The sequence below is a fragment of the Pholis gunnellus genome (genome assembly GCF_910591455.1).
Source record: "Pholis gunnellus genome assembly, chromosome: 6".
NCBI lineage: Eukaryota > Metazoa > Chordata > Actinopteri > Perciformes > Pholidae > Pholis > Pholis gunnellus.
This window is the reverse complement of record NC_136532.1, coordinates 4,629,055-4,647,804: the sequence shown is the minus strand read 5'-3', so window position 1 is coordinate 4,647,804 and position 18,750 is coordinate 4,629,055. Positions and strand designations below refer to the sequence as shown.

At 41.9% G+C, this 18,750-nt stretch overlaps 1 protein-coding gene across 1 annotated transcript; it reads left to right on the top strand.

Moving 5' to 3' along the window:
• Positions 1–3,004: 3,004 nt before the first annotated feature.
• On the top strand, positions 3,005–18,397 carry pias2 (protein inhibitor of activated STAT, 2; the record flags this gene model as incomplete). The annotated part of the gene is given in 15 exon segments (XM_079161819.1): positions 3,005–3,045; positions 4,821–4,875; positions 4,878–5,007; positions 7,086–7,173; positions 7,261–7,311; positions 7,658–7,748; positions 7,842–7,976; positions 8,085–8,190; positions 9,054–9,127; positions 10,251–10,411; positions 11,898–12,031; positions 12,450–12,636; positions 13,871–14,007; positions 14,093–14,130; positions 15,212–18,397. Coding segments are annotated over 15 exon segments (1,647 nt in total). The 3' UTR covers positions 15,431–18,397.
• Between the last annotated feature and the right edge of the window lie 353 nt (positions 18,398–18,750).

Here is an 18,750-nt window from a genome sequence, read left to right as displayed (position 1 = left end):
TCTGAAAATATCTTCACTCTTCCTCTGCTTATATGTAGGTGTCAGTAGTAGCCACAAGTTGCCAGTGACAATAGTTGTCACAGGAGTTCCGCCAGCAGTCAGAGGGGTGTCGGAGGGTGCCGGAGAGTGCCGGAGGGTGCCGGAGGGTGCCAGAGAGTGCCGGAGGGTGCCAGAGAGTGCCAGAGAGTGCCGCGAGCTGTCAGAGGGTGTCGGAGGGCAGAGGGGTGTGCCCCCCTGGTCTGTGTATGTTTTGATAGTCTGTTTTATGGTTTATTTGTTTTTCTTTTCAAGAGCGACGCAAAGTCAGACAGGTAGTTCGGAAGTAAGAATATGTCAAAAAAGGTAATAGAATGACCATATACAAGAAAATGGTTCGTCTATGATGCAAGCACATACCAGGGTAACATTAGGAGACAAATACATAAATATAAATGAATAAATGTGGGCTGATGGGAGTGTGTTAGCAACAATAGTTGACTACATGCGATTTAATATTAATTTATCCATGTACACAGCAAGAATGAAGTTTTCGATTAATCTGTGGATTGTTTGATGCAATACAGTTTTTAATATAGTTTAATCAAGGTCATTTTTGTGTGTGCAGAGCTGTTGCTATTTATTCTTCCACCGTATTGCTTTGCTGCTTGAGTGAACGCAGAGCATAGCCTGTAATAGCCTGAATAAGAGTGTTTACCATTTCTACCACTAGATGGCGGTATACGTGTATTTCAACCATAGATTTGTCATATTTACTTGTGTCTTTGTTAATTGTCTAGGTTATTGATACAGATGGATTTAATGCTGATTATTTCATCTGATATTTGATGTTGATGGTTAATTTGCAACCTAGTTGTATAAATCATGTGTTTACTTGTTATTTGTATATAATAGAAAAGTGAGCATGTGTTCATGAAGCAATACATAATGACAATTGGAAAATAAAGAGCCGTTTGGTTCATTCTTTTCAAACACTTCGCCTAATTTACCTACTTCATTTATTTAATTGTCACACTTAAATCCTGAATTGACGAGTGAAACAGAAGAAGTTAAAATGCCAAGATGAGAAGATATAATGTTGGTCAAATACTGTGGTCCAAATTAAATTACTTCAGTTTTATTGCCATTGATTTTGATTCTAGAATATTCAAAACATTCCTAATCTCACAAGACAAGAGCAAAAACAAGATTATAATCTTGTTTTTGCTCTTGGACCACAGTATTTGACCAACATTATATCTTCTCATCTTGGCGTTTTAACTTCTTCTGTTTCACTCGTCAATTTAGGATTTAAGTGTGACAATTAAATAAATTAAGTAGGTAAATTAGGCGAAGTGTTTGAAAAGAATGAACCAAACGGCTCTTTATTTTCCAATTGTCATTATGTATTGCTTCATGAACACATGCTCACTTTTCTATTATATACAAATAACAAGTAAACACATGATTTATACAACTAGGTTGCAAATTAACCATCAACATCAAATATCAGATGAAATAATCAGCATTAAATCCATCTGTATCAATAACCTAGACAATTAACAAAGACACAAGTAAATATGACAAATCTATGGTTGAAATACACGTATACCGCCATCTAGTGGTAGAAATGGTAAACACTCTTATTCAGGCTATTACAGGCTATGCTCTGCGTTCACTCAAGCAGCAAAGCAATACGGTGGAAGAATAAATAGCAACAGCTCTGCACACACAAAAATGACCTGATTAAACTATATTAAAAACTGTATTGCATCAAACAATCCACAGATTAATCGAAAACTTCATTCTTGCTGTGTACATGGATAAATTAATATTAAATCGCATGTAGTCAACTATTGTTGCTAACACACTCCCATCAGCCCACATTTATTCATTTATATTTATTTATTTGTCTCCTAATGTTACCCTGGTATGTGCTTGCATCATAGACGAACCATTTTCTTGTATATGGTCATTCTATTACCTTTTTTGACATATTCTTACTTCCGAACTACCTGTCTGACTTTGCGTCGCTCTTGAAAAGAAAAACAAATAAACCATAAAACAGACTATCAAAACATACACGGACCAGGGGGGCACACCCCTCTGCCCTCCGACACCCTCTGACAGCTCGCGGCACTCTCTGGCACTCTCTGGCACCCTCCGGCACTCTCTGGCACCCTCCGGCACTCTCCGGCACTTTCCGGCACTCTCTGGCACCCTCCGACACCCCTCTGACTGCTGGCGGAACTCCTGTGACAACTATTGTCACTGGCAACTTGTGGCTACTACTGACACCTACATATAAGCAGAGGAAGAGTGAAGATATTTTCAGACATGTATTTTTGGATTGGAGATTTTATGGGTTTTCATTTAAAAACGTTTTTATATATATACTTTTAAATGATAATAAAACGGATGATTTAGTTTCATTATTTTTGCCGATTGTTGTAAATGACTATAAAAGTAATAATTTGGAAGGAGTGTATTATGTTTCCTTTTGTTGCAAAACCAGCAAAATCATACTTAAATAAAATGAATAAGAAACAAAAAAGTACAACGTGGTTACTCACAGGATGTATACAGAGAACGGGTGGCTCCGGTGAATCAACTAAAATCATAAAACTGATTTATGGCAGCTGACCTGTCGTAACAACAATGTGTGTTCTCTAGAAATGTGACTCCGCCCACTCTGCTCGGCAGCTGCCGAACAGTGCCGCTCAGGTGCCGAACAGTGCCGCTCAGTGCCGCTCGACTGCCACAGTTGTGGCACCTGACTGACACAGTTCCGACACCTGCCACTGGGTGCCAGTGCCGCAAAAAGGATCTCGCTGTCTCTCACAATTTCCCCTCCGAACACAGTCGGGTCACTTTAGTTGTTGTTTATTTTTGGCCCCAGCAGGGCTCCGCACAGAGGGTCCCGCGCAGAGGGCTCCGCACAGAGGGGTTCCACACAGAGGGGTCCGTACTGACCTCCACTTCCCAGCTGTGACTGTGGCGTCACCTGGAAGTAGTCACGCTGGGCGGGATGACCGGAACAACAAGATGGCGGAGAGTGGAGAGTTTCGGGTAGGCAAAAGAGAACAACACTGACCGTGTCTTACTTCTGTCAACATTGCAACATGTAACGATAACATGGAACGACTGGACCGGTCGGTGCATGGCGCTCTCCGTTGACGGGCTCTCGCTAGTTAGGAATATGCACGCGTAGAGAGAGAGTAGTTAGCCTCGATGCTAACAACTGCTAATAGGTCCCTTGTTAGCTCGCTGCAACGAGCTGTAACCATTACTGCCTTGCACTTTAAACCCAACTATTAAAGCAGTCTGTGCTACCACATACATGGACTATGAACGCGGGTGTCTAACGCTGCTAAGTACCACATAAGTAATACTAATTGTTTTCTGCACCAAACGACATGCAGCTAATAACACGACGATGCACCCGGTTAGCCAAGGGATACGTAACTGTCTTTAATGTCACTACTTTATGTAGCGACACAGATGTTTAAAGCTTTAATAGCCTACTTCCTGTTTATATTATTGTGTAGTGTCCAAACTGTAACGTTACTTTCACATGTCAACAAACTGTTTCCAAACACAAAGCTACGTGCCCCGTAGATCATCAGTATTAGCTTGCTAACGTGCTGTTTGCACCGTTAATCGCACGTTAGGTCAACTGATCCGGGGACCGGAGCACCGACCACTAGGAACTGAACGTGGAATAGTTTCATATGCTTCTATCTGTGGACCATCAGTCTTTCTAAAACCAGTTCCGATCACTTCTTAAGCTAATGTGGTTTACTGGCTCGTTAACTGGGAACGCCTTGTCAGTGGCGCCATATTTGTTGAACTTAATGTGACATGGTGTTCAACTGCATCCAGTACAACACCAGGAGATTCCATTTAGTTTGGACAGAAAACCCCAGGAACATGGTCCAGTTCTTGCTCATGGCAGTTGGAAAAGAACGAGTCAGAATAATGCTGTCTCTATAGAGGTGAACCCCTCTTCTCGCGGTGCCCCGTTGGACCTTATTTTGGACAGAAATATGTTAAAGGCGAGGGACACATGTTTCTTTGTCTCCTGTTTGAATTGACCCTTCGCTATGCCCCGCCCCACTGCTGCTACGCTACCGTGGAGCCCACACTGTCACTAACTGCACCCTCTGAAGAAACAGAATCCTATTTTTGTAAAAACAAAAGGCGATTTCACAGAGAAGCACACAGAACTGTCTACGACGTGCATTATATAATACATCTAGGATATATCCAGGATGTCCAACTGACTCAGCAGTGAAAAGAGGTTAAGAAGATAAAGCTAGACGCTAAAGGAAGCCTACAGATCGCAGTGTCAAAGTGAACCCCCACATCACAAGCACTCGTTCTTACCACTGACAGTATCTGACTTCTAACGTATAACAGATTGAACCTTTTTGTTCAACAATAAAATCCTTTTGTGTTTAACCACTAACAGCAGTTATAACTCTTGCCAAATACACAAGACTCCATTGACAAAAAGTAATCGTTTTGTCTCTTGTTGTCATAATCGCTGGAAGCCAAAATCATAATTGAAAATACCATTAGGTGCTAACTTCTCGTCAGTGTGAGTGCTCAGCTGTGGTTTCTGGCTGGCGGGGATGCTTCATGTCTTAATGTACCCATTTCTTGCGTTGTGTCACACAGGATCAAGTTTGAGAGTGGCAGAGCTTCAAGTGTTACTGGGCTTTATTGGTTGTAGACTCCAGGATTGTAGTAGACACCCTGCCCCGTTCGGCCAACATAAAGTCACGGTTGCCCTCTAATGTGACCGGGGTAACTGTAGTAAACTCTTACATCTCTGTTTGCAGGAGTCAGTCCTGTAACGCGGACTTCAGCCCGTTGACTGGTGAAACGGCCGCGTGTAGCACCACAGCGAAACCAGCATGAATCTGCAGCAGCCAGCCCCTCTCATCCCCCCCGTCCACCCCGATGTGCAGATGAAGCCGCTGCCCTTCTATGACGTGCTGGACGTCCTGATCAAGCCTTCAAGTCTAGGTCTGTTCTTGTGGTTCTTTCCTGTAAAGAATAACTCTGCTCTGAGCCATGTCATGTTTAAGCCCTCATGACGTGGGCTGGGTTTTGTTACTTTTCTGAGATTTAGTATGATAACATAACATCATGCTTTCCAACACAATACTTTCCTTGGTATAAAAACTCAAAGCCTTCAAATGTGTAAAATTCTGTTGGTACAACCAGCCAAGAAATTGTTCATGGACATAATGCCACATTCATGTCACACATGAGTTCCCGACTTGTAAATCACTTACACGTCGACTTCCAAGTTGCAATTGCGACATATTGGTCTCTGTGATGTATCTGACCTGACTATTAGTGATACGGAAGTGACTGAAAACCAAACAAATATGGACGCCTCAGATAAAGCAACGTTTGTCATTCATTGTACCCAATTATACCCAAAACATACAGCATAGGGAGTTACATTGTTAATAAACAATATTCACATTTTTACATGACCAGCTCTGTAGTCATACACCGTCTTTGACGTGAATGCTTACTAGTCGCTCTACGATCCATCCCATGTCATAGGCCTGTCACAATAACAATAATATACCATCCCTGGGATAATTGCAATAAACAATATTATTGTAATTACTAAGTACACCCTTTCAAAGTGCAATGATCTTTAAATTCAAGTAACAAAACACCTACAAACGGTGTGCAATATGGCACACGCAGGGACACGCGCAACAAGAATATTCAGGCATCGAAATCGGATTATGAATTGAAAAAGACAATATTATTGATAAATAAAACGATACAACCAAAACATTAAATTGAATGCACTATCAGGCTGTTCATAAAATTGTGCAATGTCCATGTATTATAATGGTGAGGAAAACCCTGCTGCTATTTCTGGCCTCATGCTGGCTGAACTGTTGGTGACGTTCTCATTCAAACAAACACGACTATAAAGACCAACGGGCGATATCATGTCCATCTTTCATATCACGTAAAAAAGTTGAGGAAGTAAAAATGGTCGAGGTCAGAATCAGCTTTATTGGCCATGTACGCATACAAGGAAGTTGACTCAGTTTTTTTGTTGCTCTCCACGTACTTACACAGAATTTACAAATAAACAGGAAACAAATTTAAATACATATTTAAAAAAATTGACAAAAAAAGTGGAACAGAGGTAAGCATAAACATTTAAAGACTATGTACAATATAAATATATATATATATGAACATAACCCTATAAACAACAGTGTCAATGGAATTAAGGTGATAGTGCAGAATGGACGTATAGTGCAGTGTGAATGAATAACTGTTCATCAGTGACGGCCAGTGGAGAGAAGCTGTTCCTGTGTCTGGTGGTTTTGGTGTACAGAGCTCTGTAGCTCCTCCCAGAGGGGAGGAGTTTGTGTACAGCTTGTGTCCAGGGTGTGAAGGGTCTGCAGTGATCTTTCAGCCCGTTTCCTGACTCTGGAGGTGAACAAGTCCAGGATGGCGGTCAGGCTGGATGATGGTGGAGTAGAACAGGATCAGCAGCTCCTGAGACAGGTTGAACTTCCTGAGCTGGTGCAGGAAGTTCAACCTCTGCTGGGCCTTTTTCCTGATGGTGTCGATGTCGGGGGCCCACTTCAGGTCCTGGGAGATTGTGGATCCCAGAAACCTGAAGGTCTCCACAGCAGACACAGTGCTGTTGAGTATAGTGAGGGGGGGGCAGTGTCCATATATGGTACGATAAGACAATAACTTAAAAATGATCGGGCCTAGTTTTCGTGACAGGCCTACCATATAACATGATTGTGGCATTAGTAAACAAAACGCAGTGCTACAGACCCAGTTCTTTGGATGTTGTAGTTCCACAGTGAGGCGTAACCACGGTTGCTTGTGGAGAGTTTTGACCACAGAGCTTTATGTCCTCCAAGTTGTCTTTAGTAACGTACTTGACCAAATTCTGAACACAATCAGTGTTTGTGATGCCACATGATGGGAATTAATGCAGATTTACCATTTTAAAATGTGAACCCTATGCTCTATGTAAAGGTCACAAATGATGCTGTGTGTGTGTTTCCAGTTATGGTAACAGTCAACACTTGTGTTTTCAGGAGCGAGTCCTGCACAGAGGTACCACCAAGAAAAGTATTTCATCTTTGCCTTGACGCCACAGCAAGTTCGTGAAGTGTGCATATCCAGGTAGGACTTTTCTGAGAGAAAAACACACCCACGTCTGTGATGTAAATGATAAATATGTTTAGTACGGTCAACCTTGTTTGTTTACAGGGACTTTCTACCAGGAGGCAGACGGGACTATATGGTTCAGATTCAACTGAGGTGAGAACGTTCAGAGTTTTCTGTCCTGTAAATAATAGATCTTGAGATTCTTAGCAACTTAGAATCTAAAAGAAAACAAAATCAAATTTGAGTTACTCAAAGGAACTTTTAACTGGTTATGAACGAGTCTCAATTTAAAACGGATTCCTCTTTATTACCTACATGAGTAAACGAGACAATCAGAGAGAAGATTGGCTGTTTATTCATAGTTATTTTTAATGCTTGACCCTGCTGCAGCAAAATATGAACTTTTTCAAAGGGACTCCGGTGCTTAGAAATGCTACCTATGCTAACTTATAATTTTCTATAGTCCTGCTCTTAAATCATTTTTTTTTTGTGTTGTCAGGTTTTGCTTGTCAGAGACAAGTTGCCCTCAAGAGGATAACTACCCAAACAGTCTTTGTATAAAGGTTAATGGGAAACTTTTTCCTTTGCCAGTAAGTGCTAGTTTTACTCCAGAACAGTCCCAGTAAGAAGCCAATCCTTTGATTCAACCATGGAGACGCTAACAAAGCATTTTATTCCCGTAGGGTTACGCACCACCACCGAAAAATGGCGTGGAACAGAAGAGACCAGGAAGACCTCTCAACATTACCTCCCTTGTCCGACTCTCCTCTGCGGTTCCCAATCAGATTTCAGTGACATGGGCTCCTGAAATTGGCAAAGTGAGAACATCAACCTCTTTTTTTTTCTTCTATTCTTTTCCCACGTGCTTGAGTTGGACATCATGTTCAGGAAGAGTAACAGAAACTCGACCGTTGTTGTTTTTTCAGACCTATTCCATGTCTGTGTACCTGGTGAGGCAGCTGACATCACCACTGCTCCTTCAGAGGCTGAGGATGAAGGGCATCAGAAACCCAGACCACTCCAGAGCACTAAGTAACTACACAGTAGACCGCTATGATACCTCAGTGTCGCCCAGTAGAAGTTTTAACCTTGATCCAAAACATTTACCTGACCTAAAAAACAGCGTGTGTGTTTAAATACACCAGGTTACTCAGGAAAATCTGGTTACACAGGTGACAACGCACTGTAGTAACTTTTACCTTCTATACACCTAGCGTTAAAATGCTTTCAGGAAATGCACCCAGGTTAGGATTGTAATCCGATCGGCTAAACCACCTCCAGAGGTGGTGATGACTCATTGTGCCCACATTGAATACAACTGTAAATGCAACTGTGTTTTCAATCCAATTAGAACAACTAGTTCTGTGCGACTAGTGCGTGCGACTGTTCCAAACCAGTGAGGAAGCAGCCATTAGCCAGTTAGCGAGCTAAATGTGTCATTATGAATCCCAACGGCTCGTTATGGCAAGACCCGCCCTGCGAAGCTGTTTGAGGCAGAGGCGTTTGGTTGAGGTTTGGCAATGACCTCGGGTAGTTTGGGTCCAGATAGCCCTATGGGGGACGGCATGGGACCAGAACAAATCCAGTTACCTGTACCTCGGCCTGACCAATCCTAGCTACTTCAATGCTGCACAAGGCGGGTGGGATTCATAATAACACGCACAAGCTAAACTACTAGCATGGAAGCAGCAAGAAAGCACATGGCTACATATAGCATGTGGGCACAATCCAGAAAATGTATCAAACGTAGGTCTGCCGTTTGTTGAAAGCCAACGCGGAGTGGGCCCTTGGTGATGTCTGGTTCATAGAAGTGTAAGTTTCTTTTTATAGTTGGTTGTTTTTAATGAATCTGTCCTTTTCTTCGGTCCCTCTTCCCCTGGACCTGTGTGATCCAGTTAAAGAGAAGCTGACAGCGGATCCAGACAGCGAGGTGGCTACAACAAGCCTTCGAGTCTCCCTGATGTGCCCGGTAAATGAAATGAAATCTGTGTGCCATCTTTCAGTATTATTGTATCTTTTGACATAATTATTATGTTTATGGGAATAAAGGCACTGGTAATATTGTCCGTTACAAACACAATTCACAAATTCACGCATTTGGTGGGGAAAAAAACAAAGAATCCAAAAAACGGAGAAAAGTCTTGATGAATTAAAGTTAATGGGGGCAACGCGGACGAGTAGCACTCCAGTACAAGCGTAAGACTGTTAATGCGGGCGTGTTTTAAATAGTGAGCTTTCAGCGAGGACGCAGGTGTTTGGGAAGCATACGACTGGAGAAGGAGTCGCGGGACAGTTTGGATATTTTGACATAGTTTTGCTGTTATTGAAAGCGGCCCACATTTGCTTCAATCCATAATATCTCCGTTTTTTTTTATTTTAATCTTTTGAACCATGAAGTTATGCAAGAAAAACAAGATTTCAAGGTAACAGTCAAATTGATATAGAAATGGTCATTTCTGGGGTGTAGAATCCCTTTAATGTTCCACAGATGTATGCATTTGTTACATTGAATACATTTAAAAAAGTAGCATTTTGATATCATTCCCATTAGGTTTGAAATGATTGCGTTAACGTATTGTGAGACATTGCGAATTCATTATTTATTCAACAGTTAGTCTGACCAACACATCTCTGATTTGAACCAACTCTTGCCATGACTTAACTCAGCACCATCTAGTGGATTGAGGAAAGCAATTGTTTCCAAAAGCTTTCATTTGTATTTGCATTATAAATAGTTTATATAATAAAAACGATACTTTGGGTCTGTGTATCGATACAATATTGCCACGCAAAGAATTGCGACACTATGCTGTATCGTGTTTTTTTTTTTTTTACCCCGACCCCAAATGGCTATTAACATATAGCTAGCGTTAATTGTCAAACAAGGAACGCTCGCTTCTCACCGTTAGCTCCGCTTAGCTATCAGAAATTTAACACAATTAGTGCTTATCTATAGTGTCATAACACGAGTTTGACACATTTCCATACCTGCCAGTGACATACTGTCTTTAAAGTGTTACTTTATGAATGCAAACTCACCGTTTTCCCGATCAGTTTATTTCTGACTGACCTCGGTACGTTTTGTCCCTCAGCTGGGTAAGATGCGGCTGACGGCGCCGTGCCGGGCGGTGACCTGCTCTCACCTGCAGTGTTTCGACGCCGCCCTTTACCTGCAGATGAACGAGAAGAAACCCACCTGGATCTGTCCCGTGTGCGACAAGAAGGCTGCGTACGAGAGTCTCATCATCGATGGGTCAGTTCAGCAGATTCAACCGCATCACACTTAAAGAAAAGAACCTGCTGTTGCTCTTGCTGGTGCTTCAGAACATGACAGAATGCACAGTTCAGGCTTTTACACACCGGGGGGCCGTTTAGTTTTTTCTCCTGAGATTCATTTGCACGTCTATATATTTGTTTTTGAAATGTTGTTTTTTGTCATGAGTACAGAATGTGATTGTTAAGTGGCAAAAAAGCAAAGTGATTTTCTTTTAGAGTTTTCGCACCGTGAATAAAGGCGTGAACCAGTCACGTTGTCCAGAATGACATATTCAATACGTATGCTATAGTGTACAACAGCAGGGATCTGAACCAAGACGGCAAACTTTGTGACTACTTTTAACCTTGACAAAGGCAGCACAGACCACATCCACTATAAAAGCACCAGACACCTAGACTGTTTACTAGAATGAGCTAAAATTCACTCAGAGCATTTTGCTAAAAGGAAACTCAATACAATAGCTAGCAGTAGCTTAGGCTATACAGCAGTTTACCTCAGACAGAGCGCCAGACACCACTATGGCTCAATAGCATCCTGGTAGTTTGTCCTCTGCCTACAAGAATCGGAACCTTCTTTTGAAAAAGTGTTACCTAATATTTAAATAAACACACAATCGTGTCACTGTAGCGATTGAAGCTCAACTAATTTAGTTTTATTTATTTTAACTCTAGATGTCCCGAGCCGATCGGCATCAATCACTTCAGTATCGAAGTGTCCGTATCGGGGCTGATCCGGGCGTTCTTTCTTGGATTCAGTATCGGCTCAAATAAAGCCGATCAAAATCTGATCCGTTCTTGTTTTGGCCGTCTCAGCCTGCTCGTGTTGCAGAGCTGCTCTCCTCAATGACGCCGCTACACTGGGAGCATTTCACGGCATGTGAGAGTGGACACTAAGAGAGCAGCATTGTGAAAACGTGTTCGGTGGAGACCGTGATTGACTCTGTCCTAACGCAAAATTAGCAAAGCTCCGCCAAAGATGGTTTACAAGGTGAAATAAGCGTCACTCTATAACACCGCGACATTACCAAGAACTCCAACTGAGTGATGCGTCTTCTCTTTGGCGGATCGCTTTCAGGGGTCACATTCTTCCAAGTCAAGTTTCGTTAATATCTATAATAACTATAATTTAAGCGTTTCAACTTTATAGTTTTGAACCAGGGCCTTTGGTATTTGGTGAAGCAGTTATTTTAATATGTGTTTAAGTAAATCTGAACGTCAGATGATCGGACTCAGTATCAGACATACCAACTGTTGAAGGTGTGGAATCTGGGCCCAAAACAACTTGATTGGAACAGTAAATATAGGGTTTGAAACTTACAATTTCAGTGTAATCCACTTGGAGATTCCTCATCCTCATGCATATTTAAATTCACAGGAGAACTTGAAGTCTTTAATCGCTCATGAGAGCTTTGGGACCTGAAAACATAATCATATTTCATTGAAGTGTTTTGTTCTCTGTTCAGTTTGTTCTTGGAGATCCTGAACGACTGCTCCGATGTGGATGAAATCAAGTTCCAGGAGGACGGAACCTGGTGTCCCATGAGACCAAAGAAGGAGGCTGTCAAAGTCCCCTCTCAGTCGGTTCCAAAAATTGAGAGTAAGTACACATCATGTAGCCCTGGCAAGATTTGAATTGGTCCTACCAACCAGCGGTGGAAGGTGTAGACGGTATAGATAAACAATATGAATTTTGACGATACCGTGCTGACCATTAGAGCCAGCAAAGACCGTTGACGTTTACACAGGTGTGCCGCAGTGTAATAGTTTTACGTCAGCACACAGTGACACGGGCAGAAATGTCACAGCCACACATCACATGTTGGTGAGCGAAGAAGAAATAAAACTAACTAAACTAACCCAAATTAGCTGCAAAAGGAGATCCTTTAAAAAAACATTTGAAACAACTAACTTAATCAGCCGGGCCCGTCTGCCAACAGCGCACAACGGCTAACAGAGGTTGCGTCGACTTACACGGTGCGTTCAACGTGCGTGACATGTTCCTCTTTATCTTCCAGCCTCAGCTCCTCTACGCCAGTCGTCAGCGGCGCCCCATTCTACTGAGCCCGGCGCCGCCAAGAAGGCCGACGTGATCGATCTGACCCTGGAAAGCTCCTCGTCGTCCTCTGATGAAGAGGACTCGGACCCTCCGCTGAAGAAACGCTGCGTTTACATTTGCAAGAACGAGGAGATGCACGCAAAGGGGTGAGTGGGCCTCTGAAGAACACGTGTACCAGCCTCGTTCCTAATAACAACACTTGTCAAGTTGTAATTTCATCTCCATGTGTCGGTCACAGCGGTCTACAATGTCCACAATGCTCAAGTTGGTGTTTTCCATTACCGTTACCATCCAGTGAAATATGTGAGAACACTGCACATGAGACATTCAGGGGCTAATTCACAAAGAATGGATTGCGGCCGCTGATGGCACCATGAATGAACCGCTGTCTATTCCCGTCTCAAGGTCCAATTCGTGATTCAGGTAGAAATGCACCTGAGGCCATTAATAAGTTATTTGTGAGGGTGAGAGCGAAGCCAATGCTTCATGTGTTAAAGCTGCATTCTCTCTAGTGTCCATCAGGGGGCGACTCCTCTGGTTGTATAGAAGTCTATGAGAAAATGACTCTACTTCTCTCTTGATTTATTACCTCAGTAAACATTGTAAACATGAGTTTATGGTCTCAATCTCTAGTTTCAAGTCTTCTTCAATACAGCGTGATGTTCATTTAGTAAATTATGGTCCATTTAGAGTCAAACAGACCATAAAGCAGGGGATGCTTTAGGGCGGGGCTACACAGTGATTGACAGTATACGGCGTCTCTACGTCACTAATCCCTATTCCAAATATGGTAACTTCTGTTAATAAGATGGCGATGACAAATCACCAAACTCGAGGCTTCAGAACATCAGTCCACAAACCAATGGGCTACGTCGCGATGACTACATCCACTTCTTCTATACCGTCTATGAGAGTCAGGTTTCTGAGTTTACTGAATATCTGCTGCCATCCCACCGCAGCAGAGACGATAAGAGAGAAGCTGTTCACATTTAGGCACAAAAATGACATGTAGGGGAGCTTTATACATTTATTTTGTTCATGACACAGGTGATTGCATCCCAAAATAAATGAATTTGAGCAGACACCAATTATAAATGTTCAACAGTTACAACTCTCTGAACACGTTAATAATGTCACTGTAACTGCGTGTGGCCTGATCTTTGTGAATTTGCAAAGAAATCGGCCAATTTTGCACCAATTGTGTGCATATCGCCTCATTTAAATACGTGCAAATACAGTTAGGGATGCATTCCACTCTTTGCGAGTTCCTTGTTGTCTTGTTTGCACAGGTTTAGTAGCCGCACACTCCTTTTGTGTATTGGCCCCCTCAGTGTTAAACGTTTGCTGTTTTCTGGAATGATGAGACTCTTCTTCTCTCAGAGTGCTGACCTACCAGCCCACGGTGCGCGTGCCCAACGTCCAGGCCCTGGACCCGTCGTATCTGACCTCCACGCTCGCCGACTATGCAGTCCCCTTCCACCCGTCCACCCTGGCCAGCATCCCAACAGACATGCAGAGTGAGTCCGCGTGAGAGGGGACTGGAAGCGCTGTAACTATGCGGCACTGTTTAATGATCCGGTTTCTTTTCTTTTTTACCTCTAGGTCTGGATTTGTTTTCCTTAATTCAAGGAGATCCTCAGGTATGTTTGTCACAGTTTCCTACTGTTGATCGCTGCACTGTGCATGATGTCTCTCATGGTTGAACCAGGAATCACAGCAGCAGGGAAGAGCCTTCAATTGCTACAGACACTGTAGGCTCACCGTGTTTGTTGAAATTGTTTCTTAGTGAGGACGGCAAATAGAAATTTGAAACATCAAAGATACAGACAAGTATCCCTTAGAGTGTCTACTGTGTCTAACACATGGTATTTTGTGGTTGTGTTTTATATATATATACAATAATTTATCATAATTGCGTTCTCTTGGCCAGGTATTTAGTATATTTAACATTTGATTTTACATTTAAACATAATAATACAAACATACAAATGAATACATTCAATACAATAGTTCTTCACTTTAACCTATTATTTATTGCTTTAAATTCATATTTTAACTGGTCACACCACCATGACATTTATCAGTTGTGCCACCTGACAATATCAGTAATCACAGGAAATATGCAGACAATTTGCATTTTTATTTCAAATACAACAACATTTTTTAGTCAACAGTACGAAGGCAAATCACTGAAAATTACATTTTCTATATGTTTTGTACTCTTTTTACGATAACCAGGGCTATATGAAATTGAGGGAACTTATGATAGGAATAGTTAGTCAAGATTAAATATATGAATATAGAGTTAATGTTATCCTAGAAGATGTTTTTATTTTCTAATTCTTAAGGCGACAAAATATATCTGACAATTTCTTTTGTTGCAACAGCCTCATAACCAATAAAATACAAGGGCAACTCATACGGCACTTTTTTACCAAAGTGAATGCATACATGCCGTTTGGATGGCGTAGCCATCAAGTGGCACATTCTGCTGGTAGGGGTGACACCAATCGAGGTACAGGGATGAGTTCACGCTTCAGCCTGACTCCGCTCTTGTGGAACTGAGAAGTCAAAATATTTTTCGACTAATTTATGAATAGCTGCATGAATTTGAAAAGTGAATGTTGTAGAAACTGAATTGCCGTGCACTGGATTGGAAACGTCGTACAACCGTTCACACATACTAAAGGGTTCTGCCTGTCACTTGTTCTCCCCGCTCAGCATTACCGGCCACAGATGTTCCTGGACAACCTGACGAGCAGCATGCAGAGTGCGGCTGCGGCCAGCACCAGCTCGGCCCTGGTCTCCTCCTCCAGCAGCCACTACGACACCAGCGCCCACGCTGCCAGCTCCATCCACGAGACCCGGGTCATCACCGGGGGAGGGGGCGCCGGAGGAGGGACGGACAGCGGCATATCGGATATTATTTCACTAGACTGAGCCGCGTCTCACTGGACCTCTCTGTGGCCTTTTTAGTGCGGACTACGTGTACATGCTATGTTGATTTTTTTTTTTACCTAGAAGCACTCAAATTGGTATACATGAGCACTTTGATGGCCTGAACATTTTCACGATGTTAAAAACTGTATCCAGGTATGTTCTCTCAACATTTGGAATACATTGTTGTGTGCTGTCATACGTACACTACTTTAATCACATTAGATACAACCAATGATTGATTTTCTCTTCCTTTAGTCCGATATTCCCTGGTATTCTACCCCTGGTTTAGTCTGATATTCCCTGGTATTCTACCCCTGGTTTAGTCCGATATTCCCTGGTATTCTACCCCTGGTTTAGTCGATCCTTTTCACGTTACGGGGAAAAAAAATTGTATTTCATCGTACCCTATGGTTATGACCTGAACAGCTAGTCTCTTGGCCAGCCATATATAGGTGTAGAAGTATTTTAATAACCCTTCCTCCCTGGCAGAAAGATAAATGTCTCATACTTTTTCCAGTTGCTCCAGTGTTGGAAATATTTAGGACATTGAACTCATCATTTATACCAATTTGTTTACTTGCACATACATGTAAATCTGACTTTAGCCTATTGTTGCCTGGTTGGCCTGAACGGTGTGCCTCTTCAGCTCGGGACGGAGTCGGGACGGAGTCGGGACGGACGGAGGGACGGACGGAGGGAGGGAGAGCTCGGACTCACCGCTCTCAGCAGGACCTCGTTTCACACCACAACCATGCAAGTGAAAGAACGGTGAAAGAGACGTGTGGACTGATAGACATACTGTTGGCTGTGAACATGGAGGGCAGGTCACTAATTCAAATGTTTGCATTGGTTCTAACAGCCGTCACTCATTACTTAAACGAGGTTTGTCACGGGGCAGCTTTCACGTCGCACCAACCTACAACGTTCCTTTAGTCAGAGCAATAATAATTGAACTAGTGTTAAATCAAGTTGTAAATGTAGTTCAGTCAACAAGCGCAGTTCCCAAAATGTCAAACTATACCTTTTTTAATGGTTTTTTTAAATGTTGTTATTTTATAAATTATTCCCACAAATGTGTGCATCAGCTTTGCCGAGCGTGAGACGGTTCAGTGGGTTTTAACATAATGTGAAATGAAAGAGTTTGTTTGCCTCCAAGTTGGTGTAAAACATCTGAAAAGTTCATCCTGCCAAAGGTCTGATCGTTGGCTAACGTCTTTTTAAAAGTCCACTCTGTAATTCCTCTGAAATCTGGCCTCTGCTGTTCTTTGATGTTGTGTTTTTGATGCGATGTGTTGGTTCGGGACGGATCATTCGCTCGGTGTAAACTCCTACGCATAAGCCCACGTTCTCACAGTTTGACAGCAAGCTGTGAGATGAAGAAGGACAAACGGGGCAGCTACTGTGTCACACCAACGTTCTCTGGATCGCTGGCTGTGCACGCGGCCATCAGGAGCTCAATCTCAGGGACCTAAACTCCACCAGTCTAACAGTACTGACGCGCCGTCAGCATCTGTAACTGAAAAGAGGTGATGTGAAAGTCAGGCTGGCGTAAACATGCTTTAGGTCGGTGTATCCGTTTAATTCACACATTATGCTAATAGTGTCGGCCGTTTCAAGTGTCCATGTTAAAGGAATACTTCACCCACAGAATGATCCTTTTTATATCAGTGGCTCATGTTTCCTTGAATCCTTGAAGGAAACGTTTCTCTCAATGCCTCCACGAGGAACGGAGGATCAGAAATCCAGATAGATTGAAGTCAATGGGATCAGCATCAAAGCTTCATGCGCAGGTGTTTTAAAGAGTTCTGTTTGGGAAGCAGTGAGCTGGATGAATGAATGAATGAATGACTGAATGAGACTTTGAATGTGCTTCACGAGTTGCGTGAGTTTGTAAACGGACGTTTTGATCAAGTTGTGAAGATGCAGCCTGCATTTACGTGATGTTTGTAGTCTTTGTTCACCGTGGAGGTACGAGAGAAAATCTGAAGTTTTCGAGTGGGTCCTTCAGTGATATCTGGCTGTTTAAATACGGTTGAATTGACAACGGCCAGTTCATGAAGGAACTCGCCGGGCGTTGCTCCGGTGGTGTCCAGTTACGCCGGTGGTTTTTGTTTTTGAGATGTCTTGTCTTTTTGTCAAATGATGTAACACCTGTTTTTGTTTTCGTCTGTGATAATATCTCAGACTGGAGACTATGAAGTAACATTCTGCTTAATTGAGGTGGAGGCTGAAATGAGGGACGGAAAGAGACAAATATAACCCAAACGATTTGCATGTAGATGTAGCACTGGTGAGGAAATATGTTCGTTTAAAAAAAAATCATTTTTGGTGAACAAAGTCTTAGTAAGTAAAGCAAAAGTTAAAAAAAAGGTGAACATTTAAAATCATTTTCAGCTTCTCTACTCACAGAAGAACCTTCAGTGGATTGTTTTCTTTGCATTCAGGTCCCGGTTTAGTGAAATGAATATTCAGCTGCTGATGCTGCTGATTTGAATTGTTTTGTACTCTTCATACTTTATGGAATTTGAAACATAATCCAGATCACGTGGACGTTTCTCCTTTGACACCATGTTAACAGACTCGTTGCTCCAGAGTCACCAGGTTTCTTACAGGACGGTTTAATACAAAGTTGTCTTTTGTTTCCCTGTATCTGTAAACTTGCAGCATTTTTTAATTGTGGTCCCATGTGTGGGTGGTTCTTTAAGAAATGATTATTAAAAGGTTTCTTTTTTTATTCAGTTAGAATCTGTTGCTCTTGGAAAGAGCCTAAAAGTGTTTTATTCCCAGCAGTGACAAATAATAACCATTGATCGAGCACTGTTGCTACTTTCAGTGAAGTTTTGGTAGAACAGCTTTTATGTGGTCACATTATTAATTACATGTATAACTAGCCAATCAGACACGTGGATCCAACCCTCATCTGCCCCATTGTTCATTCTTTAAAAGCTCTGTAATGTGTTTCCTTTATTTGTGTCTCAGTATGTGTATATTATATATATAATTATATATATATATATAATTATATATATATATATATATATATATATATATATATATATATATATATATATATATATATATATATATATATATATATATATATAGTGAGAGATTGATTGATTCTGGTGCTGGAGGAGGTGACGGGTAAAGGTTTCAACCAACACATCACCATGAACACTTCTCCGATTGATAACTTTCATTAAGACCATTCTTTTTTGATGAACAAGTTTTTTGAAATGTGATGTTTAAATATGCAAATGACGTATTAATATTAAATACGAGCTAATTTGCAAACAAATGTGGACATTGGATGAAGTTAA